The 25,789-nt window shown below is 36.7% G+C and overlaps 1 protein-coding gene across 4 annotated transcripts in view; it reads left to right on the top strand.

The window, feature by feature from the left end:
- Positions 1-25,789, top strand: part of CDK14 (cyclin dependent kinase 14) — a 548,800-nt gene that overhangs the window by 264,817 nt on the left and 258,194 nt on the right. For 3 of the 4 annotated variants that reach the window (XM_035020522.1, XM_035020524.1, XM_035020523.1), the window contains exons 7-8: positions 1,462-1,524; positions 18,492-18,615. In XM_035020522.1, the coding sequence (XP_034876413.1) occupies positions 1,462-1,524; positions 18,492-18,615 (187 nt within the window). The remainder of the gene's footprint in view (positions 1-1,461; positions 1,525-18,491; positions 18,616-25,789) is intronic. The other variant, XM_035020525.1, reaches the window with a different exon arrangement.

Here is a 25,789-nt window from a genome sequence, read left to right on the forward strand (position 1 = left end):
CTTTCCCTTTTCCCTTCAATTGGCTAACTTCTTTCATTCTCTACTCATGTCTGACTTCTTCCAGAGGCTTTTCCACCGTCTCTACACCACAGTACGTTCCCCCTGATATGCCCTCAAACATTGCCCAGTACTGTTCCTAAAATAATATACAAAATAGTGTACTATAATTATTGGTATATCTGTTTTTTGGTTGTTGTTTTTTTTTTTTTCCCTACTTGAAACGGTTTCATTTAGTTCTGTGTCCTTAGCGACTAGTGTAGTAACTGGAACACAATAACGGCTTAAGAAGCACATGATGAATAATGAATGAATGCTAAATTTTGTTCTGTATCCTCAGCAATACCACCCGGCATGCAATAAAAGCTCAATAAAGGAGTCCGAACTGTTGTCACCATGGCTATAGCAAGATTCTTGAATATAGCATAAAACTAAATTCTTCAATAATTAAAGCCTGATAATGGGGCATAAATACTCATGTTCAGTAGCTTTTCCAGAATGATAAAACATTTCATTGTTATAAATCTTATAGTATCCTCTAATAAGAGAAGAAAAATTGGAATAGCAACTCTACATGTTTTTTGAATGTCTATATAATTCATAATATAAGCAGAATAAGCATTAAGAAGAAAATAAATACAATTGTGGGCAAATTGAGCTTGAGATAATTAAAAGAATAACAGCATAAGATATATTTAGAGATCTTCCTTTTTAGTTATATATTGTGATGAGCACAGGGTGTTGTATGTAAGTGTTGAATCACTAAATTGTATACCTGAAACTAACATTACACTGTATGTTAACTAACTGGAATTTAAATAAAAACCTAATAAATAAAACCTGTATCTGGATAATAGTCATCCTAATTTATAATTTTGAAAGTATTTCTATTAATTTATAAAGTATATTTTGCCAAATACATTCAGGAGTTCTGGAAACTTATTAAATTATTTTTTATAGTTATGAGAAATTTAAATAAATCCAATGATTAACTTTTCTACAATGATATATTTGTAGTATTTTCATCTCATATAAAAAAATAATCATAACTTGCATTTGCACTTTGAAAAATACAAGATAATTGCAGTTTAATTGGTTTAGTGTGTGTATGTGTGTGTGTTGGTTTAGTTTTTTTTAAGTTATGGTACATATATTTATAGTTAAGTTATTTTTTAAATATATTTTCAGTGATTAGGAAATTAGGCACTTAAAAATCATGGACATGAATTCCTTCTAATACACAGATATGTTTAATATAAAACAGCATAGAGATAAAGATAATGCTTCAGTTGTGGTTAAAAATGATAGGGCGGAGAAGCATTCAACTAAATACACTAAAAAATCCACCCACTTGTCTTATATTTGCTTTGTTCAGAAGGCAATGGTGACTTTGAAGTAGAAAAATATTGATTCATCATGTTATAGCCAGAGGGATGTTAATACATTTTCCCTTTTTTCTTCTAGCACACTGATTTATGTCAGTACATGGACAAGCACCCTGGGGGGCTGCATCCAGATAATGTGAAGGTAGGAAAAGATCTTTTTAAGCTGAGGGTTAGCATTCTTCATGTGTATTTTTTTAGTCGAAGTCTAATCTCTCTACCATAACTTAAAAAAAAAAAATGTTGTGTAAAGAGAGTGATATTGAAATGAACCATGGTTATTGCTTTGTTTAGTGATTGGAAACTGTGTTTAAATATTAAGTATTTTCACTGGAATATTATTGTTTAGAACTTATTCTATTTTTGTTTCATGGAGAAACAATTTGCTAATAATAAGTGAGATCCACTGGAATACTACTGTAACACTGTTTTTAAGAAAAGAGAGTCTCGGGTAGCTCTACCTTGGACCTTCATACTAAAGTGCCACTAAGTTTTAATATAAAATATTATGATCCAAAACAATGTTATAGTGAGTTCTCAGTGTATATTTTTTCATTTGTATGTACAAACAGATAAAAATAGTTTCCTACTGCTCTCTTTCATTTCTTTTACTACAAATTGGATTACTATGTGTCAAAAGAACTAAGTTTTTCTAAGATTTGACCCAGCAGCCATCTTGGAAATTGTCTCAAAATTTCACACTTCGAACAGGAGACTCTTTCTTAACATATGTGAGCAAGTCAGAAGATACCAGAGTTATATCTGAAAGTTTAAGGATGTGCTCACATTTTATAATTCAAATGACTACATTCATGATCCTGAGAATCAACTGAGTACTGTGGATGTATGTGAAGTAGAATTGTGCCCATTTCTTCCCATTCATTATCTATCTACACCACTCTCTCCAAGAGACACCTTCTTTCTTTTGTACCTTTCCCTTTGCTTGTAAAGGTGTATGTGCTCATATGCTATTTTGTGTGTGTTTATTTTGCTCTATAAAATCAATATATATTATTGTATGGCATTTAAAAAAATATCATGGCTATCCTTTAAAATCAATACATGACTGTGTAGTTTAATTTTCCTAATAACTGCATATGAGTCCATAGTATGAATGAACTGTAATTTTCAACTGTTTTCTTATTCATGGATCTTATGTTGTTTCTAGAATGTTGTTATTCTAAATTATTCTAGAGTAAATAGTAGTTTAAAACCTTTACATTCTTACTTCTTTTGTATATCAGTTAATGGATTTTCTTTATTAAGAGACATAACTTCAGTTTTAATGAATTTGACTGGAACATTTGCCCATGAGGTTTTGAATTCTAGAAGGACTATTTTCCTCTACTTTCACAAGCATTGACTATAACCAATCATTTTAATTTTTGCCATTCTGATGAGCAAAAATGGAATATCTTTTATGTTAGTGTTTCCTTGACTGCTAGTAATACTAGTATCTTTTTCACATGTTTCTTGACCATTTGTAATTATTTTGCCTGTTCTTATATATTGTCCATTTTTCTATTATTTATTTTCTTATTTTTAATAAGTTGCAGATGCTTATTAATATTTGTGGCATTAATAATGAGGATTGTCATGATGGCCAGTTATGTTGTATAATTTTAAAATGCATGAACTTGTAACAGCTCTGAAAAAACATTGTTTAGATAAGTAATAGTATCAATATGTTTCATATAGCTCTTTTTTTGTTGTGCACTTTTTCTTTTGTTTTATTCATAGATATCTTTTAAATTTTTTGACTATTCATTTTTCTTCAAAATCAGTATCCATTGACATAGACAGTTTTTTTAGTAGTTAGATTGGGGAAGAAATTTTGACAGATGGTTAAGATGTGCTTTATTAATCCTGCCATTTTTAAGTCCAACTCCAAACATTAATATCATAACATGAGCATAATTTTTTCTTTTTTTTCCTAAACATTAAAACATTTCAAGTTGTCTCATTTACACATTAAATGTTCTCTTCTTAGGGTTGATTGGGTTCAAAACCAACAGTACGGTACATCCATACTCCTGTTTCCTACCTTAATCCTAGGGATCTGTGGAGAACCCAGGGGGAGCCCAGGGGTCTGTTAGCCTCACTGGACATCAGCAGCTACTCTGAGCAAACTTTTATTTCCTGACTTCCAAGTTCAGTGACAGGATTGAGATTAAAGACCTGACTGAACCTTTTCAAAGAGTGGCTCAGTTGCTTAAGCATCCAACTCTTGATTTCAGCTCAGGTCATGATCTCAGGGTTGTGAGACTGGGCCCCGCATCAGGTTCCGTGCTCGGCACAGAGTCTGCTTGAGGCTCTCTCCCTCTCTTCCTCTCTTCCTCTCTTCCTCTGCCCCTCCCCCTGTTCTCACACTCTTGCACTAAATAAATAAATAAATAAATAAATAAATAATCTTAAGGAAAAAAAGGAGCCATGGCATCACTGGATTTTTATTGTCCTTGCTTGGTTTTCTCACCAGCCTCTGTGTGTCATTAGTTGTGGGCAAGTATTGGTGGAAAATTTTGTTGGTGAAACAAAGAAAAGAGCTTTTTCCACAAAGCATCGTTGTGTTCACCATCCTCAGGCCACTGTCACTGATGATTTTTGTGGAACTTTTAAGTTCTGCTTCTTCCGTGCCATTTTCTTTTTCTTTTATCTTCTCGTGGTTATGAGGAGATTGATCTCTGTATTGTGGTTTTTCAGGAACTAGTCTGTACTTCCTCGAAATCATGTTTCAGTAGCTCTTCCCCAAGTTTTGCAAGTTTTTCTCTCACTCCATGGTCCTCCATTGTACTTCAGATACCTAGTGTTTGCTCCCTGTTCCCAGCCCTTGTAGTGCTGTGGCAGTGAACGTGGTTTCTAGTTAGTGTCACCTAAGGTGTGGTGAGAAACTTAATGGTGAATGTGTTCTTCATTCAGCGTAGAAATAATGTCAAAAATTAGATGCAACACCCACGGTGAGTCTGGATATTAGTCATATAGAGCAGGAATTATACCCACTCAGAAGTGGTTTGATGTGGTCACAGACTGATGCTCTACTACATTTTTGCCTTTAAAAGAGCATGATACGATTTACCTCTTCTTATGCCTTTTTGAATAACTGAAAGTCAGCAAACCGTATTGATATATGGTATTCCTTTACCCATCGCTGTTGAAATCTTGGCTCCTTGAGGATTTGCCAAAGTGTACTGGATCGTCTCAGTACTTCTTAAGAGTACAAGAAACCTCAGTAGTCCTTGAAAGGTCTTTAAATATGGCTCCGTGGCAGAGTCACCTGCAAAGCTTTATATATATATATTCTCTGTTCTCATCTTCCAGAATCAGAATCAGATTTCGAAATCCCTTTAAGAAGGGAATGGTGGGCATTTGCTCAGACCCGGGGCTGAGAGCTCAGGGTGCCTCCCGTGACCCACAGTGTCCCCTCGCTCCCCCTGTGACCCTGATGGCTTTAACCCCGCAGGACATGTATGCTTGCTAGCTATCCTGGCCTGTTTCCCTCTCGCAGCCTTACAGCCTGCCTTCCGCCATGGCTCCTCACTCTGCCAGTGAGGTGGTCACAGTGGGCAGGGGCTGGGTGGGTGGGTGCAATAGGGACGAGCGTGAGCGACAGGGTCTGGCCTGTGGTGCTTCAAGAAACAGGTGTCAGAAGCATCTTGTGTGGGTAATCTGACCAGTCCAAGAGACCAGAGGAATCCAGGTGACTCTACAGTGAAGACCCCCTTTGACAAATAAGTAGCTTGGAGGAAGCAAAGTTGGGTGCATTAATTAGAGAAAATAGGAAAGGAAACTTCCAAAAATCATCAATATTCTCCAAGAGGTATAAGAATAATGGTGTATCTATAAAAGAAGAATGATAGGCTGTTTTTAAGAAGAGGAACTTAGTGAACAGAAAGTTGCTTTAGAAATTAAAAATATGATGACAGAAATAAAAATTAACAAAAAAGGGTGGATGATAAAGTTGAAGAAGTATGCCAGAAAACAGAGCATAAAACACGAATCTAAAAATGAAAAAGAAAATATCAAAAAAAATTAGGGGTCCAGTCCAGGGTATCCAACACCTGAATAATTGGAGAAAATAGACAGGAGGGAATCATTAAGGTAATAGTCATTAAACTACACTATTTCCAGCTGTGAATGATGTGAATTTCAAGATGAATAGGGTCCATTAAATGCCCGTAACATTTAATGAAAATAGACTGACAAAACTTACTTATTGCAAAATTTCAGAAGAGTGGGTTCAAAGAAAAATACTACAAAAGGAAACGGCTTTATTGCAATGGACCCAAATCACAGTGGCATTAGGTATTTCAACAGTGACATCAGAAGGGAGACAGCAGTGGGGTAGTGGCTTGATGGTTCAGATTTCAGACTATTCTTCTGGGGTGCCTGGCTGGCTCAGTTGATAGAGCATGTGACTCTTGACCTCAGGATTGTGAGTTCAAGCCCCACTGTGGGTGTAGAGCTTACTTAAAAATAAATAAAATTATTCTCTCAACCTAGTATGCTATACAAAGTATCAAGTAAACCTGAGGGGAAAATAATTATTTTCAGATGTTCAAGGAGTTGAAAATTATGCCCGCCCTAGCATCCTTTCTCAGGAAGCTACTCAAGGATGTACTCCGCTAGAACTCGGGTATAAACCAAGGCAGAGAAGACAAAGAAACCAGGTAACAGAGACTAGCCCAGGAGAGAGATGCAAGAGATTTTCAGAACAATGTTGAAAAGAGTCCCAGGATGACAGTTATGCATCAGGTCGGGACAGTAATCCACTGGTCCAATGATTAGAGCAGGTCAGAAGTTGCCAGGAGAGATTTCCAAGAGAGGAAATTGTTAGGTAGAACACCTAATGTGTTTGAGCAGATTTCCAAGATGGGAAAAGAGTTTGGCATTGAATTAGCAGTAACTACAAAGAAAACTAAATGAAGGAAAACAAGCCAGTAAACAAAGGAACTAGATCATCACTAACACCAGGAAAAACAAATTATTGTGCAGGGGGAAGAAAAGTATTCATAGTAAACGTGATGGCTCAGGTCACAATCGTAATATTTAAACATTAATGTTGGTATAATTAAAAAAGAAAAACACCTCTTTAAGTGAGCCTGCTGTAACCAAGCAAGCTCCTTCCAGGATTAGCATCCTAGAAAGGGCTTTTTGACTCTTTGTCCAATGTTCTTTTCCCTACACCGCATGATTAATACATTAAATTACTGTAATTAGCTTATTATTTGACTTTATATGCACTCAGTCACATAGGTTTGTCATCATTTTCATATTGAAGATAATACTTATACCTTCTCTGAGGGAGTGGGAAGTTAAAAAATAGAATGCAGCTTATTAATGCCTGTGTTTTGGCATCTGAATTGCAGTGCACGGAAGCAGACGGCCCTTATTACCATGTTGGTTTCCATGGGAGGCCACTCACCTAATTATGCGCTGGCTTTTCTTCACCTGCTTAGACACAATGCGCTCCTCCAGGGTTACATTCAGGATCCGCACTGCAGGTGAAATTATTCTCAAAGAAGTCTGACTATGACAGTGACAGATGTCCCACGGGTATTTCTATTTGATGTATTAACGTATTTTTTTTTCATGTGGTGATATTTATTGTCACCTAAATCTATGAATGCAAAATGAAGAGCATAAGAATAATATTTACTAAGTTAACAGCTGTTCATAATGCTGAGCTAGATGTTAATTAAAAAAAAAAAAAACAGTTGAGCTAAAATAAGACCTTGTAATGGTTCTCTGTAAATTTAAGGAGATGTGAAAACCAGGTGAGATAAACTATTATGTTGAAAAGAGCATGTTCTGTAATAACTCCACAGCTCTGTGTTTGCCTAAATAGCTCGTAGATCATTAAATGATTGCAATGTCATAAATACTGAATATTCATTATGTTGAACAGAAGATAAGTACAGTGATCAAATCCTTTTGCTTCTAAATGTGGCAATTTCGACTTTTAGTTTCATTATTGGGCAGCAAGACAGTATATGTGAAACGTTTATCTTGGATTCTAAAAATGTACATATTTTTATTTACATTTCATATATCCTTGTTTATGGTAATAATATGGGATGTCTTGTCAACTAAAGTTGTTCTTTAGTGTGAATCATCTCAAGCATTACAAAGATGATGTATCATTGAAAAATGGAGGGGGGAGAAAGAACAACTGGAATGGTACATAACTTGTGATTTCATAACAAAGCATGGGATATTCTACAGTGATTTTATACTATATCCTTAGCAAAACATCTGTTAAGTTTTATCTTGCTTGATGTACATTCCTTGTAAGTACTGGAATAAACTCATAACAAAAATTGTCAATGTTAACTAAATTTCTAGAATCACTGTGCTTTCTCAGGATGACATTGTGAACTAAATACTCACTATTAACTAATGGTTTGTTTCTTAGCATAATATCAATTTTAGACAAATGGGTAATTTTAGCAGTTAATTACTTAGAGGGCAATTTAAAATCTCAATCAAAAGCCTGAGGACATTGTCCTTGTTATAAATATTTATGATGATTAAAGGTATAGCAACCAATTGCTAGAACATAATTGGTATGTCAGAAACTGGTTAGAATTTTGCGGGGAGGGTAGTTAATTTTTTCCCCCTTTAAGCCATTCACTCTGAATTTTATTAGGTTTTGGCTATCATAGTTGAGTTGAATGCAGGACTTGTATTCTTCAATTTATAACTCTCAGTGATATACAGATTGATCATTGAGGTAAAGGAAATGACCATAACAGTCTAAATTTTGTCCTTCCAGTGTTTTATGTGTTCTTTAAAAATTAATAATCATGAGAGACTGAAAATTAAGGTTCATGGAAAAAAAGATTAATTGCTGTCTCCAGCTAATATCTAGAAATGTAGATGTGTGAATTTTAATATCATGACGACATTGGATCCTCCTGTGTTTTTCTGTAATATACCTTCATTTCCATGTTATCCTAATGGCTTTTCTAGAAGATTCCTTGCAAAAATGCATTTGCAGTTTTTTAACGCAACTGTTTTGGGATAACCCAAAATAACCAAAGTAATTGTGAATACTGTGCCTTAGTCTCTGAAATATCTGAAATCCAACTGGCATAAAGCTGAGTTTCATTTTTGCATTTCAATATCTATATTAATTTAAAAGATATGAGGATTATTATGCTTGAAAAATCGCTATTTTTCTTTCATAGTCCAGGGAACAGGCAGGTGTATAACAGACAGAATAATGCTATGCCAAATTAAGATTGTCTTATACAGATGGCACGGAGAATTGATTCCTAAATGAGACTTTCTAATGTTTAGATGGAAAATCAGGTGTTACCTGATTTTCTCCATACTCTGCTTTAGAACTCTCATTTAGCTGGTAATGATTTCCTACTATGCGTTACTGTGAATATATAGAGACTTTTCTCATTCTGTATTTTGGGAAATATGATTATTTCATGAAGCTATTAAAGAGTGCTTTAGTCTCAGCACCTGTCCAGGTTTCTTTTGAACATTTTTATCCTATTTTTATTGTAACAAAATAATCTTCCATATCTAGAAAGTGAAGGATTAACAATCAAAGAAACAATAAAAGAAAGTGAAACTCCATGTGTTGATTCATATTGTGCTGGACATTCAGAAGGGGTCTCAGTAGTGAATTTCTGGTGAAGCTGTGGGGCCGCTTTCAGTTGTTCAGATCATGTCTTTTGTATCTTTGGCATCATCTGCGGATCTACTTGTCACAATCTGGATCAGACAAAGGAATCAAGGCAGCTAATTAAATGGCATACTCTTTCTTAGGAGTACTTTAAAGCCTAGATTGAAAAGAAATCACCCCAAAGATTGATGAAATATGGTCATTGGAAGTATGCCATACGATATTTTGTAAGATGGAAGATAATTGTAAGATGAAATTACCCAGCCTGGGGAGTACGCAATGAGAGTACATCCTCCTGGGTTTTAATCTTCAAGCCATTCACCTTGCTTCTCTCTCATTTAAGATGGATCTGCACTTGACCCCTTTGTTTGTATGTTTTCCAAGACAAACATGAGGACCCAGGAAGGAAATCAGCCTGAGTAATAAAGTTATGTACACACTACCGAGGATTTTTCTGATTTTTGGACTGGTACAGCCTTCGTGTGACTAGCCAGTACATCACGTAGCTATTTTGTCATTAATGTATCCATTCCTATTATTTGAGACCTCTCTGAGAGGATAGAAAGAGAGCTTTATTGATCATTATATCCAAATTCAAAGTGTTTCCTGCATTCCATTTGAAATTTTTCTGTGTTATAGCTTATACATATGAGCTTTCTCTAAGACTCTTAGACTCAAGATTTATCACCTGTGTCAATTTTTCAGTGTGCATCTCTCTCCTTTTTAATTATAATTTTATTGTGTTTTTATCTGGAAGCCCGTACCTCTCACTCCCCTTCACCCATTTTGCCCATATCCCCACTCCACTCCCTTCTGGTCACCACCAATTTCCTGTTTATGGGTCTGTTTCTGCTTTTTGTTTGTTTGCTTGTTTGTTTTTAGATTCCACATATAAGTGGAATCAGATGGTATTTGTCTTTCTCTGACTGACTTATTTCACTTAGCATAATGCTCTCTAGGTCCATCCGTGTTGTCACAAATGGCAAGATCTCATTTTTTATGGCTGAGTAATATTCCTGTGTGTGTGTGCGCACGCGTGCACGTGTGCGTGCTCCATCTCTTCTTTATCCCTTCATCTGTCAGTGGTCCCTTGGGTTGCTTCCATATCTGGCTACTGTAAATAATGCTGCAGTAAACATAGGGGTGCATATATCTTTTTGAATTATTATTTTCATTTTCTTTGCATAAATACCCAGTAGGGGAATTATTGGATTATATGATATTTGTATTTTTAATTTTTTCAGGACTCTCCATACTGTTTTCCATAGTGGTTCCATCAATTTGCATTCCCATCAACAGTGCAGAAGGGTTCCTTTTTCTCCAGTTCTCGCCAACATTTGTTACCTCTTGTCTTTTTGATTCTAGTCATTCTGACAGGTGTGAGGTGATATCTCCTTGTGGTTTTGATTTGCATTTCCCTTACAACGAATGATGTTGGACATCTTCTCCTGTGTTTTTTGACCATCTGGATATTTTCTTTTGAAAAATGTCTATTCAAGTCCTCTGCCGATTTTTTAATTGGGTTGATTGGGGTTTTTTTGGTGATGTATAAGTTCTATATATATTTTGAATATTAACTCTTAATCAGATATATCATTTGCAAATATTATCTTTCATTTCAGTAGGTTGCCTTTTTGTTTTGTTGATGCTTTCCTTCGCTGTGCAGAAGCTTTTTATTTTGGTGTGGTCCCAGTAGTTTATTTTTGCTTTTTTTCCCTTGCCTGAGGAGACATGTCTAGAAAAATGTGTCTGTAGCCAGTGTCAAAGAAATTACTGCCTGTGTGTTCTCTTCGAGGAGTTCTATCATTTCAGGTCTCACATTTAGGCCTTTAATCCATTTTGAGTTTATTTTTGTATATGGCGTAAGGAAGTAGTCCAGCTTCATTCTTTTGCAAGTAACTGTCCAGGTTTTCCAGCGCCATTTATTGAAGACACTGTCTTTTTTCCATTGTATACTTTTGCCTCTTTTATCATAGATTAATTGACCATATAAGCATAGGTTTACTTCTGGGCTATCTCTCTTTTTAAAAAAGTTTTATTAGTCTTGTCAATTGATATTAAGACACTTCATGTTGATTAGTGTCTAAGATGTTACTTAAAGCAATAAAACCATTTTAAACTTCATTTATTACTTATCGTTGTGTGTAAAAAAAGAATGACCCTTTAGTTAGGGGAGAGTAGCATACACGCACAAATGAAGTTGAGAAAAATTTGTATTTCATGCTATTTCTTTTAGTTTTATAAAGTGCGTATCAATCAGGTCAGTTGTGTAACTCTGAACTATATGGACAAAGAGAAACCTGATAACAACAGGTCTTAAGAAGATTATATTATTTGAATTCTTTGAAACAACTGTTTCAGTTTTTCTCTTGGAAAATAATGTTAGGTAACTATTTAAGGCCAATAGCTTAAGTTTGACCATTTTGTTTCTACTTAGCTAGGGAATATTTCTAATACTAATTTTAGGCTGTTAACCGACTTTATTAAAGGGAAAATTCTCATCCTCAGTACTACCAACTTGCTTCATCATATACACAAACCCTCATAACTTGGAAACCTACTTACTGTATTAGAGCTTCTTTCAAGGAATTTGACAAAACAAAGATCTGTCTTTCAAACCCCATTTGACTCCCTGTAAGCATCCCAGCTCTGGTTCCCATGGTTTCAATCTGCTGCTTAAGGTGGATGTCTCTCTGTACCTTGCTGAGAGGCCAGAAGAGAGGGCAGAATGGGAGGCCAACTTCGCTGGTATACTCAAAGATCACAGAAAGTATGCAAGATCTTTCCCATAAGAGCTTGCCCAAATACCTGAAATTCTCATTTTTGGAGTTATTCCTCTCCAGAAAATTATCATCTTTAGGAATAAGATATTCATGTGTAAATATCTCAGAGAATGTAAATTAAATAATTGTTATATTATCTGGAAATGATAAAATGTTATTTATCTCAGGACCTTGAGGGAGTGGAACAAAGAAGAAGAAAATTGAATGGAAGATCTCAAAAAGGATAAAAAGTAGCAAGACAAATTACCCCTGGAACTCAGATTTTCCAGGAACTACACCTATCTGTAGTATGTGGCAAAAAAAGTATACATCTACAACCTGATGGCTGGACATGGATATTTGTGTCTTACCCATCCCAGTAGCACACTTCACACTGTCAAGGATGTCCAAAGGGACACGTAAATTATACCATAATATTGAATATCTGGGGTTTTGTTTCTGTCTCCTTTACATCTCCATAGGACAAGCTAAGCATTCTTTCCAAAAAGTTTAAGACATGAAACTGCAATGATGCTTTGTAAAATAGGAACTGTTTGACATGAATTCTGTACATTGTATTTGCAATTAGGATTTGGTATTTGCGTTACGTACTTGCACATTTGAAACTCACCTAAATGGAATGAATCATGATGAATCATAACTGTGGCCTTTAAAAATTTCAGAAAACCTAATATTGTAATGATACCATTATCTGATGTATATTGTAAAATATTTTGGCATTTCTCAGATATTTTGGGGTCTCAAAGTTTCTAATTATTTTCCATCTCCAGAAAGTTTGATGTCTGGGTAATTTCATGTTTGCACAGCCTATGGGTTTTTAAACAATACAATGGTAAACAAGGAACATATTATTTGAAGTATTTATGACCCATGTACAACTTTGGTTTATTTGCCACTGTCATATTTTCTAGCCTTAGATTCACGCCATGTGTAGCTACTTCAATCAAATAGTACATGTACTTTTTAAAAAAAGTCAAACAGTGCACCAGCAGTACTTTGATTACTGGGTGTCAGAGCAAGACAAAGATGGGTTCAAGTATTAGTAGTACCTCTTACTTGCTGTGTGGCCCTTTGGCCGATTCATTTTACTCCTCTGTGCCGTTGTTTCTTTATCTGTGAAACAGGGGTAATAGCATCTATCTGGCAGAGGTGTTGGGAGGATTAAATTATCTAAATGAGTGTAAAACACTAGCACAATGTCTGTCATCGTAAGCACTTAGTAAATGGCAGTTATTATAGCTCTTTTATTTATGAGTCCCTTTCATTTCTGTTATTCAAACAATTATGAAATGATAGCATTACAAGGCGAATGACTATTAAAGGTATCTAAGACTCAATCAGTCATTTTCAAGATGGGAAATTTAAGATCCAGAGATGGTAAACTTGGCTCCCAGGGGGCACAAAAGTACACTAAATGTCTTTGTAAGAATTAAGAATTGGTTATATACCAGAAGGCATGGGGTCCATTGCTAATAGCTCTAATAAGCCTCCTGTAAGCCCTGAGAGACTCTAGACATTGCTTAAGAAAGTTGACCCATGAAAATCCATAGGATGTTCCTGTGCTTAGTCTCATATGAAGTGGAACCACACATATTAAATAATTCATGCCTTTCAGACCATTCGTAGAACCCAGTGACTCTGAACACTGATCACACATCTACAGACTTTGAAAGGGAGGGGAATATAAATCTTGTTGTTTACTGCAAGTACCAATAATTCTTCTGAGTAATAAAACATATTGAGTCCAACAATGTGTGCCTTTTACCCACTTAAAAATTTTTGATAAGAGGCCTTATCTTGATTTTTTTTAATCTACTTAAAACCTAAGAAGTTTCATAAGGGAATAGATAAAGTATTAAAGGCTATCCCCAAGAAGTATATAGCATGGCACTGAGAATACGAGCTGTTTCCTGCCAGGGATGACAAGACAACTGGGCTATAGATAGATCTGCTGCTGGCAAAAATGTTCTGTTCATCAGATTATTGCTATTTAAGGCATTTTCCCATTGGGATTTGTACTGCAGAAAGTGAACGTATTCAAACTAGAGTATAAATCCTCAGTGATTATATTGAAGAATTTGGAGGAATCTCCTTTTATAAAGTTGAAGAGAATATCCTGAGATGACAACGTATTTTTAGGAAGACCTTATGGCTACTATAGTAGAAAGATGGAAAGAGAGTTTCACATCTGTTGATAATATTTATCAACTTCAGTACCTAAAGCCATGTTATTAATTTCTGAGAGGATTTTAAATAGCAAAAACAAATTCAGGAATCATATACTCATTACATAATATACTAATTGAGACTTTTACAAACTTGGGTTCACTTAGTAAAAGCACTTTCATTATATTGGGTATATATCTGTGTTCATCCATGCATTTATCAAGCATCAGCTGCATTTAAGATGATGAGATATAATGGGAAGTTCACAAGCGCTGTGTAATGGATGAATGACTTTGAATAAGTTTCTTGTGCATTTAGAGCTTAGTTCTCTTATTTAAAAGAAAAAAAGTACAGGATGATTGATGGAAAGGATTAAATGATACATGTAAGAGTACTCAGAACAGCTTTTAAATTAGAGTAAACCTTCAGTTGGTATCAGTCCCCCCTCTTTTCAGTTGCTGAGATTCCATCAATATGTACCAAATTTTATTAGCAAATACCAAAGATGATTTGTACTTCTTTTCTGTGCATGTGGCCCCTCTTTGGTGGTCCTTCTTGTCTTCACACTGTCCCTCTGGTTTTCAAAAAGATCAAGTGTAGGCTATTGTGTGGTGATTTATACAACCAAGTGGAGTGCCTTTCTCAAAATTTGTATGGGAAAGTTAGGTATTTGCCTGCTTATCTAACAGAAGAGATTCCCAAGACGTGAGTTCTCAAGACATTTCCAAAGACTGTTCCATTCTATTTAACTTAGCATGTCCACTGCTTCCTTACAGCCTCCCCCAGCTAGCAGTGCATATTCTGTTAAGCACATTAAAATATTATTGCTAAAACACCAGCTTTTCTAATGTGTTTAGTGAAGTGTACTGTTGTCCCCCTGCCACCATTACGGTTATGATGATGAGTTGGTAGGTTTCTAGTTTTATACATTGTCTTTTCATTTATTTGGGTTTTTCTTCTTAATTTATCTCGTGACCTGCTTGCTTGGTCATTTCAATATTTTCCCTCAGGGTAGCAAGAGGTCTGGCATACAACACATCATTTCACCTTGTGCATCTAGTCACTGTTCAATTTGATTTCCTATTAAAATTTTACATGTGATGACTGACCAGATTGCTATGATTTATCCCTTCCGCGGGCTGCTCTTCATCTCATGGCAGGATCCGTTCTTTTTTTTTTCTTTTAGTTGGAGCCTCCTCCTCTGTGCCTCCAGCACACTCAGTTTGTGTTGCTGTTACAGTGCAGACTTCTCGAAGTGGTAGCCATCTGCTTGTGTGTCTCTCATACCCCGTGAGCTGTGAGCTTCTGGAGTCCAGGGACTCCATCTAATACCTTATTTATCTTTGCATCCCTCGTGCAGACAGCACCTAGCATGGCACACGGCTGGCACATAATAAATCCCGAGTGAATTTATTCTATGGAGATTTGTTCTGACTTATCTTTGTGCATTGCTCAAAGAGCTAAAAGTTGTTTGGGGGGCTAGCACCATGTTTGGGGCTGTATTTGTCATGGCTGGGCCTCGTTTGGCATGTACACAATTGTAATTGGAGTGTGTAGTTGCCTCCTTCCCTGACACCAATTTTCTTAATCTCCTTTAATATGATACCCTCTTTGAATAGCTTCTGCATTAGCATGAGGATTATGTATTTTCACTCATTAGTAAAGGTATTAAAAGAAGAGCCCTTTGGGACTGCCTGATTTACCCACTTCTACCCTTAGTGTTTGGAAAATCCCATGGCATTCTTTCCTCTCTGTTATTTTTGTATCTGCTTCATCCAGATGCTTCTAAATTCAGCTCAGTAATCGCAGTACTGGTATAGGAGTGTCAACTGTGTGTCCAGGTTAGGAAGATGGCCAGGGCACGCCGCCTGTGAGAGGCAGGATGATACATATGTGGTAGACATATGCAGAGGCTGCCCCTGGAGCACCGCGGGGAGCACCTCACGCACACCTGTGGAGGGAGGGAAGGCCTGGGGAGGTGGTCGCGGTGGGCTCCAGAGAAGAGTGGTTCTTGAGGTGAGACCTAAGAAATAACCTGAAGAATCACAAATAACGGGGGGAGGAGGCTTTTTTATCAGAAAAGAGGCAAGAATAAAGGTAAAGGCTTGAAGAGCACTGTGCTCGGAGCGTGGGGGTGGGTGAGATTGCGTGAAGTCAGGGAGCGGAGGGCGATGAAGCCTGAGCCCGGAAGACTGTGGTATTATATGCCCAGACTTGATCCTGTCAGTTGGAGGAAGCAGCTTCTATGTCAACATTTGGTCCACTTGTGTTGATTTCTGGCCAAGATTCCTATAGTGAGGTAGGTGGTCAAGACCATGGACTTTAGAATCGAACTGCCTGGGTTCAAGTCCTGGCTCTGCCACTTAATTGCTGTACAACGTGGAGAAATTTTGTGCTTCGTTTCCTCATCGTGAATACAGAGATTATAGTAGTACCTCTTTCATTAAAATCGTTACAGAGATTAAGTGGGGCTGCATTCGCGATGCATCCACAGAATGGCAGTTGGCACTTGCTGGCCCTGAAACTAAAATTCATAAGTCTCTGGTAGGCCCCAAAGGTCAGTTAGCTCCTTGCAGAAGGCTAGACTTTCTTTTTAAAGTCAGTTTGTTTTTTGAAATCGAGTTTGTTGTGTGGTCTGCTTTTGCCTTTTGTTTTTAAGCTTTTGAAAACACAAAGTAGCTTTATTGGCTCACTTTCTCCCGTCTAAACTGGAGGAATATGGATTTTCTTAGAAACTGTAAGCTTTAGGCTTCAGGATGGAGGGGGTATTAGGAGTAAAGAATGAAGCTGGATGGTGGTGATGGTGTTGTCTTTCCATCTGCCACACAGGAAGGATCGAGAGGAGGAGTCTAGAGAGATGTTTGCTTCCTGAGGTTCTTGAGCCACTAATTTAATCTAGGCTAACAGAGAACAGACTTTTCCTTTCTGATGCTTAGATTCTGGAAATAATGACCCCAGGCTTTCACTGCTCCATAGCATAGCATCACATACAAAGATTTTGAAATGAATTTATCTTACTGTGATTTCAAGGTATCCACCCTGTAAAAAGTTTACCTGGCTTGTATAGCCCCCCGTTCATCGGAAGATATTCCAGAAATGCTAGCTTCAGTGCCCTCAAGGAGTTGCCAATCTCTTCCATTTAAATATTCTGGAATCCTTATATCATCAATCTTTGACAACTGACTCATTTCAAATTTCCCTGAAACTGCTTTTTGTCACTAGCTAATTATATAGACTAGAATACCGATGGCAGTTAAAACATTTGTTTTTATTTTTGTTTTAAAAGATTGATTTCTAGGAGTGCCTGGGTGGCTCAATCCATTAAATGTCTCTCTTCAGCTCAGGTCATGATCTCAGGGTCCTGGGATCAAGACCCACATCAGCTCCCTGCTCAGGGGCGAGTCTGCTTCTCCTTCTTCCTCTCCCTCTGTGGTATCTCTCACTCTCATTCTCTTGCAAACAAATAAATAAAATCTTTAAAAAAAACCTAAAAGATTAATTTCTAAAAATTAGACATTATTAGGATTATTTTGCGAAGTAAATTGTTTTAAAAAAGTTCCTTTTTCGGGACACCTGGGTGGCTCAGTCAGTTGTGTCCGACTCTTGATTTCAGCTCAGGTCTCCATCTCAGGGTCGTGAGTTCAAGCCCCACATTGGGATCCGCACTGGGCATGGGCCTACTCTAAAATAAAATAAAATAAAATGTTTCCTTTTTCATAAACAGAATATTGGAAACCCTTGCAAATCACATTGTTATGATCAAAATAGAAATATTTGATATGATCCAATATGAAAATAAACACATAAGGCCATCAGTCACTTCCTAAAATTATTTCTTATGAAAGTATTGCTCTTAAATTCTTGGTTTCTCTATTTTCTGTTTCCTTTCGGGTGGGTCTGCTTTGTAATCAGTGAAGGTGCGTGTCTGTCTTTAGGCAATAGCTAATCTCTTTGGCCATATGTGCAAAAGCAGTATAATTACAACGTAGTATTAATTGGGCCATGGGACTGTTTTGTTTTAATTATTGAAATCATCTTATCTTTCCATTCCTTAAAGCATGTTAATGGGTGAATCACTGGATAACATGTTTATGTCATTTCTATGGAATTAAATATGTGCACATTTACATAAACTTGGTAAAAAAAATTCTGCTTCCTTTGATAATGTTACAGATAGATTTTTTTCCTGCGTCTCAAGCATCACTAGAAGCCTGAGGAAATCAGATATTATAAAGAATTGATTCTTTACATTCTGCCTAATTTATAGAGTGAAGATTGGATTATAGATTTCTGGCTAAGGAGGGTATCATTCTGGGTTGACATAATAAGTTGGTAGAAAATTTTAGATTTACTTGTTAATGAACCAGGGATTTCCATACCCTTAATGCACATTCTCTTTAAATGATTTGGGTAGGAAATTTAGTGATGGGTACCCATTTTTACCAAATACAAGTGCTTGGCGACTGTATGTAGAAACTGGCATTTATCTGTGTTCAGATTTTAACTTTTGTCTCCCTATTTTTTCAGTTGTTTTTATTTCAGTTGCTGCGAGGGCTGTCTTACATCCACCAGCGTTATATTTTGCACAGAGACCTGAAACCACAGAACCTTCTGATCAGTGACACGGGGGAGTTAAAGCTGGCAGATTTCGGTAGGAAAGCAGTTAATTACCAGTCTATTTTGTCACACTGTGAGAATGCCAGGCAGATGGTGACACTGCATTTGTTTAGGTTTGCTTCTTCTATCATTGTCGATCATGGGTAACATTTTTTTGAGGCTTGAAGGAAATTTTTTTTTTTTAATGATCAACATCATGCTTTGTGGATTTATTAAAAATTCACACTGCTTGTTAGAGTCTTGAATAATCATAAGCACAAATCAGATGTCATGTATTTCTAAAGGAAAAGTCCAATTTTGAGCATGAAATATATTGAAAGAAATCTAAATTTTTTCACCTTTTACTAATAATGCAAAATGTCAAACCTATTCCAAAGTGGAAGGATAGGTGTAAGGAACCCTCATTACCCATCACCCAGCTTCCACAATTATCAGTCTGTTGTCAGACTTGAAGAAACCTGAATTTAAGCCTCTGGACTTTTGGGGGCATCACAAAATATATTCAATAGTACATATTGCCCTGTGGTTTTAATACCTTAGAAATCTAGGGCCAGGGTTAAGTTTTCCAGAAATGACTGTTTCAAGACTTCTCAATAACTATACAAAAGTAGACACTGATTCCAATTTAAAAGTTGTGGTTTTCAGTCATTGTAAGTCATCCCTTCCTTAAAGTTTTGAGGTTGGCCTCTTCCAGCTTAGAAGCTTTCCTCCAGACTCTGTGTTGAGTCCACAAAGGGGAGCAGAATTGTATCTTCACTGCTAGCTCTCCTCCCCTCATCAACTGTGACATTCCTGCTTCACCCTGGCTCTGTCACAGCAGAGAGGGTGCTGAGTCGATTCCCAGCACCAGGGGATGCTGATGGCAGCATGATATGTTGACATTGCATTGCCTCAATTATTTTTGAATACATATTCTGATTAGAAATTTGTTCCATTAAGAGTGGAATAGAAATATTACCCTTGGGACATAAACATGCCTGAGGTTGAGATACAGGCTTTTGATGAAATATGATTATCTTTTCCCTCCCCACCTTCCGATAAATAAAAGAGCAAGAAATGTCTGTTTCCTATTCCAAGGTTAGGAGACTGTTCAGTACCTTTGGAATGAATCTACTCTGTTGGGTTTTAAATATTCTTTCCTTCTAAAATTGAAATAAAACAAAAGTTAGCATAACGAGTGATATATTGTGAAAGTGTCATTTGTTCTCATCTTGTTGGTAGAAATGATGAAACTCTGTGTGTGTGTGGTTTATTGCCAGATTTTAGCATCAAAATAATACAAGGTGGCCAGACATAAAGTCTTTCTATTACAGAGTAGAAAATAATGGGAGAGTAGGTGGGTGGAGGAGAGATTTGTGGTTCCTCAAATATAGGGTTATTGGATTTGCTGTGAACATTATTTTGTGGTTTGTCAGTATCAGTAAATTAATAAGGCTTCATAGTGATTTTCTTCTGGTGTTTTAATATACTGTGAGGTATATGTTGGAGTAAGTAATTGCATTGAACATTTAATTCTATTGAACGTGGTTTTCTTGTGTATTTGTAAAATAACATTTGTAAAAAAAACATTTTACAAAGTTGATTTTGTTTATATGATCAAGGGTATAATGGGATTATATGTAAGTGCTTACTGGGGATTATTTGTTAATTTTATGGCAATGTTTTTATTATAATTGTCAGGTAAGTTCATCTTAAAAGATTCTTTTGAATCTTTAAAACTGACATTTTATAATATCAGATTCAGAAATAAATTGAAATGCAGTTTTAAACAACTTAGGAAGTGTTTTAGAAAATTAGAAAATTGAGAGATACTCAGAGCCAACATTTACATTTTCCTTGTTTCTTTTCCTAGTACCTTTCCTCTCCTCCTCCAGGCTCTTCTTTTTCAAAACATTTTCTTTTGTAAAGTTTTCACCCACGAATATGCCATGCACATTTTCTCGTGTTGTTAAATGTGAAAAAAATCATTTCTAACAGCTTAGATGTTTCCTTTCATAGCCCAAACCTCGTCTCTTTATTCAGTTCCTTACCAATGACCATTTAAGTGCTTGCTGCATTTCCCTCTCGGGGGCAGTCCTGCGCTGAAAGGCCTTGTCGGGGAGGCTGTGTGTGCACTTGCAGAGTCCGTATTCTAAAGCCTCTGATTCCTTGCACCAGCCCGTTCTGCAGAAAGGTTGTGCCACACACCGCCCCCCCCAGCATCACGGATTGAGTCTCCTTGCCTGGAACACACCCTTGGCATGCGTCCTGTGCACAAAGTATAATACGCGAGACTCATCCACCAACTGACAGTTTCCCCCCAGTTAATTGTGCATTATTTTTGTCTTTTAATTTAAGACATGCAATTAACTGTGATTTACTGCACTTGGGCACGTGTTTATGTCTGAGCTGAAGGAAGCACAGTAGAAGCTGTGGAGAAGCTAGACAGTCAAAATGGGATGGTTCCAGGCAGCAGAACAATTAGAAACACCAGGTCTTAATTCAGACTTTGATGTATAAAGAGCTTTAGACGCAGTTCTTTTGTCCTTTTTTTTTTTCTTGTGTGAAAATTGATTAAAAGAGACAAATGAAATCTGTCTGAGTACAGGTCCCATGTTGTAAGTGTTACTATTTTTATTAGAAAAACTACTTGGGGAGTGAGGGGGAAACACTGAAATTTATTGAATTTATTCTGAGTGCCAGACACTTAGAAATTCTTGTTTCACTGTGTCTTCAATCTAGTAAGGTATATTAACCCATGTTTTTGAAAGAGACCTGAGTTCAGAGAGGCTTGACCACACAGGTAACTGGTTGCAAAGCTGGAATTCTTCAGTAGCTCTTGCAGTGCACTGAAATGATTGTGTTCATTGGTTTATCTGTTACTTTTTTTTTTTTTAAAGATTTTATTTATTTATTTGAGAGAGAGAGAGAATGAGAGACAGAGACATGAGAGGGAGGAGGGTCAGAGGGAGAAGCAGACTCCCTGCCGAGCAGGGAGCCCGATGTGGGACTCGATCCCGGGACTCCAGGATCATGACCTGAGCCGAAGGCTGTCGCTTAACCAACTGAGCCACCCAGGCGCCCCTATCTGTTACTTTTTTATTCCAGTACTTGATTGTAAGTTCTGTGAGGGCAGGGACTCGGCTTGTCTTTCTTACTCTTGTCTGTGCTATGTCTAGAACCATGCTTAGCACATAGTAGGCATTCAGGAGATATTGGTTGAATGAATTAAAAATATGTATGACTAAATTGAGTATTATTTAAAGACTAAGACCCACTGAGGCTCTTGGATGGCTCACTGGGTTAAGTGTCTGCCATCGGCTCAGGTTATGATCCCAGGGTCCTGGGATCTAGCCTTGCATTAGGCTCCCTGCTCAGTGGGGAGTCTGCTTCTCCCTCTCCCTCTGCTGCTCTCCCTGCTCATGCTCATGCTCTCTCTCTCTCTCTCTCTCACATAAATAAATAAAATCTTTAAAAAAAAAAAAAAAAGACTAAGACCCACCTAAATTTACTAATTTCTGCTTCTTTGCTTTGGTAAACCAGCAGTTAACAAACTAATTTTCTCTTCATCAGTGCTATCTTGGCTGGGTACAGTCAAAAGTTAAAAACTTGTTAGTGTTGGAGCCTCAGGATTGCTTTGAAGCTTAGGCCCTACATACCTGTTTGCTATTTACTATGTATGTAACCTTGGACTGCAGAAATACAGGTCACTGAGTGAATGTAAACGTGCGCAGAAGGTGTCTATGATTTGCAGTTCCTACTGTGCCGGCCTTAAATGATCATCTCATTATATTGTTGTTTTGGGCAAAATGTGTTGAACATTGAATTAGGAGAGCTGGCTCTGTCTATATCTAGCCTGTGACTTTCACGAAGTCATTTATCGTTTCTGATCCTTAGGCCCCTCCACTGAAAAATAGGGGCATTGGACTGGTACTTTCCAAGATCCTTTTAAGTGCTGTTTTGTTTTGTTTTTATGTTGTACATTTCTGAAATTATTAATTTATTTTCTAATAACCAGATATTTGCTGATGATTAAAAATCGGTCCATTGAATCTGAAATCAGTACTATACCATCCCTCCCTTGAATCTAATTTTTTTATTCTATCTTCTGGAAATTCAAACAGATGAGAGCCACAGTTTTATAATATGCACTGAGATCACATTAAAAGAAAATTATTGAAGTATGACAAGTAAATGCATAAATAAATTCACCAAAAATTAATGTTCATTTGCAGTATAGTAGTATGAAACTTAAGGATATATTTCCATGTAAATGAGATTAAAACAAAATAGATGAGTCTATAGACTTTCCTGCAATCCCCGTAAGACAAGGATGGTGTCATCCACATTTCCCTGCTATTCTCCCACTGTTTTAAAGGGTCATGCCTAAGTCTATGGAAAGACAGCTGGGCCGAATTTGGCCCTGAAGAAGTGAGACAGTGAGAACTCCGTAATGTAAGCACATAAGCTTTTGGCTTATGTGTATTTTATATATATATATGTATATATATATACATATATATATAATTATTATTATTATTTTTTTTTTTTTACTGACTTTCCTAATTAGCAGGAACCTTGTTAAACATCTCTGTGGTTTTAATCAAGGAAAATTGGGTGGGTCTCTTTCCCACCAGAGGTCTAAAATATTACCTTCCTAATGTTGGCAGTTTCCTCCTCCAGGCTGTTCCCTGTTCCTCATCTTGATTTAAGAAAGGAAATTATTGTAAATCACATTTTAGATTAATTTGCAGAACACACCAGAGAAGGAACTCTACCGAGGCCATGGCGAGCCCGGGGTTTGTTGGTAATGTGCCTCTCCAAATTCGCGTGGGGAATAGTGGAAAACAGAAGGAAATCAGCTGCTTTCAGATGCAGAGTAGAGTCTGTCTGTTTGATAAATAGAAAGTGTCTGAATAAATGCCTGTTAGTCCCCAAAGTATAGACCTTTAACTATTTTTTTATCATTAGCATATAAAATTCACCATGGAAGCCATAGTTACAAATTCAAGGTTAGATATAACTTAGTCCATTTGTTTGGTGTGTAGGATTCATTTTAACTCTATCTTTGTTTCGGAATATATTTTCTATTAACAGAATTAACTATATTTTCCAGTGAGGTGTCACTCTGCTTTTATAAGGTTTTCTTTCTCAGCAGTTTAACGCATGAGCAGTTCTAATGCAAAGTTCAGACAATTGTTTTCATATACATCTGAAAACTGAAGAATATTTTTAGAGCAATTGATGCTGCAATTTGAACCAAAGAAAGATCTATTTTCTCCCTAATTTTTCTAGACTTCATTAAAACTCCAAATTAAAATGTACATATCTGAAAATTTATCAAAGAGATTATTAAGATTACATGTTAGAAATAATTTTGATCGACATGTGAACTAGACAGTTATTTTAAAGATGTGGTAACCCTTTTGAAAAGGAATGTTGATACTTAAAATCGTCTTCTCTCTGATCACAGCTCATCACTTAGCTTCATTATTTAAATCTTGCTTAATATCCCATTCATGCCTTCAAAAGTTTTCTCACATTCAAGGGGGATGGATGATGATGCCAATGATGATAACATTATATTGTTTTTCTGTTTTGTCTTATCACCACGTAACTTCTCCCAGGTATGCGAAGATGCTACATATATGAGAGATTTTGTTCTCCTTTTAAATAGACTTTATGCCTAGAGTGGCTTTAGATGCATAGTAAAATTGAGCAGAAAGTATACAGAATTCGCATGTACTCCCTGCCCCCACACTGCATTTAATTACCAACATCCCCCACCAGAATGGTACATCTGTGACCATAGGTGAACGTATACTACATGTCAGCATCACCCAGAGTCTGTGGTTTACATTAGGTTCACTCTTGGTGTTGTACATTCTATGGGTTTTGACAAATTATAATGATGTATCTGCCATTATAGTATCATACAGAAGAGTTTCACTGCCCTAAAAATCCTCTCATCTATATGGGTTTTTTTAAAAGCTGTAAATGGAAACAAGAAGAAAATGTATGAATTGCAACTCATATGCATATTCTACTCTGTCTATGAGAAACCTCTGTGTTCAGTCACCATAAAGCAGATTGAAGCAATGTGGATGGGGGTTGATTGCTAAGAATGGCAGCTTCCAACTCCATGGAAATGAGGAAATTCAAAAGAGTGTTAGTTCGGTTTTAGCCATATCATGCATGTGAGGTAATGAGACATTTTAAAATGCAGAACAGACTGCTACAAATAGGGCTGATCATCTCATTCTCCACTATGGATGGGAACCTTCTGGGCAAAGGGATTTCAGTATGCAAAATTATTGTTTGTTTGTTTGTGTTTTTTTACTATACAATATGAGGGCAGAATTGTTGGCAGTAAATCAGATAAGTGATGCAGGATCTGAGTTGAAATACACTGATGTGTTTTTAGAAAAAAGTCTGCCTGTGGGTTGACTGCAGCGCTGACTGTTGGCGGTAATGACCAGAGTGGGGGAATTGTAGGTGATGTTAGCAAGAGCGACAGTGAAACAAAAGGAGACAGTGTGAAACAAACCTCAGAATCATGAACACTCACAGGCTACTCAGGACAACAGTGCTTACACTTGAACATGAGTTTTGTTAACATATGGGTCATGTAAAAGGTTGCTTAGATTTTAACAGTTCACTGATGTCCCTTAATTCACAGATCTTCCTCTGTCTCCTGCTCTTTCCCTTCCAAGAAGCCACGTTTTTAAAATGCAGCCCAAGCCAGACTCCACTGAAACATACGTCAACAGGCCTGATTTATACTAGAATCTTGGTCATAGTGAGTCATGTAGTCTGAGGCACATGTTTTCTAACATTTTTACTGGGAGCTAGAGAAACTGGCTACTGTGGAAAATCTGAGATATATTATAAATTCTGAAAGCTAGACATACTTAAAAAATTTGTGATTTTGATGGGGTTTTTTTCCCTCACTTTAGTACTATCAGTTCAATATTAGTTTGCTTTTCCTCTTTTGTTTTCTAAGGTTTTTAAAATGCCATATGGGTTGGTTTATTTACTTTTGGAGTAGTGTATATTTATATTAAAAATTTTCTTCTCACCTTGAATAATTTCTTCTGTTACAGTAGATCAACATAGGAAGCTAGGACTTTTCTCTTGTTAATAAAAGAAAGTACTGGAGGAATGCCTCGGGGGCTCAGTGGGTTAAGCGGCTGCCTTTGGATCAGTTCATGATTTCAGGGTCCTGGGAT

This window comes from Mirounga leonina, unplaced genomic scaffold (genome assembly GCF_011800145.1).
Source record: "Mirounga leonina isolate KUSES-001 unplaced genomic scaffold, KU_Mleo_1.0 Mir_174, whole genome shotgun sequence".
In the NCBI taxonomy this organism is placed as follows: Eukaryota; Metazoa; Chordata; class Mammalia; order Carnivora; family Phocidae; genus Mirounga; species Mirounga leonina.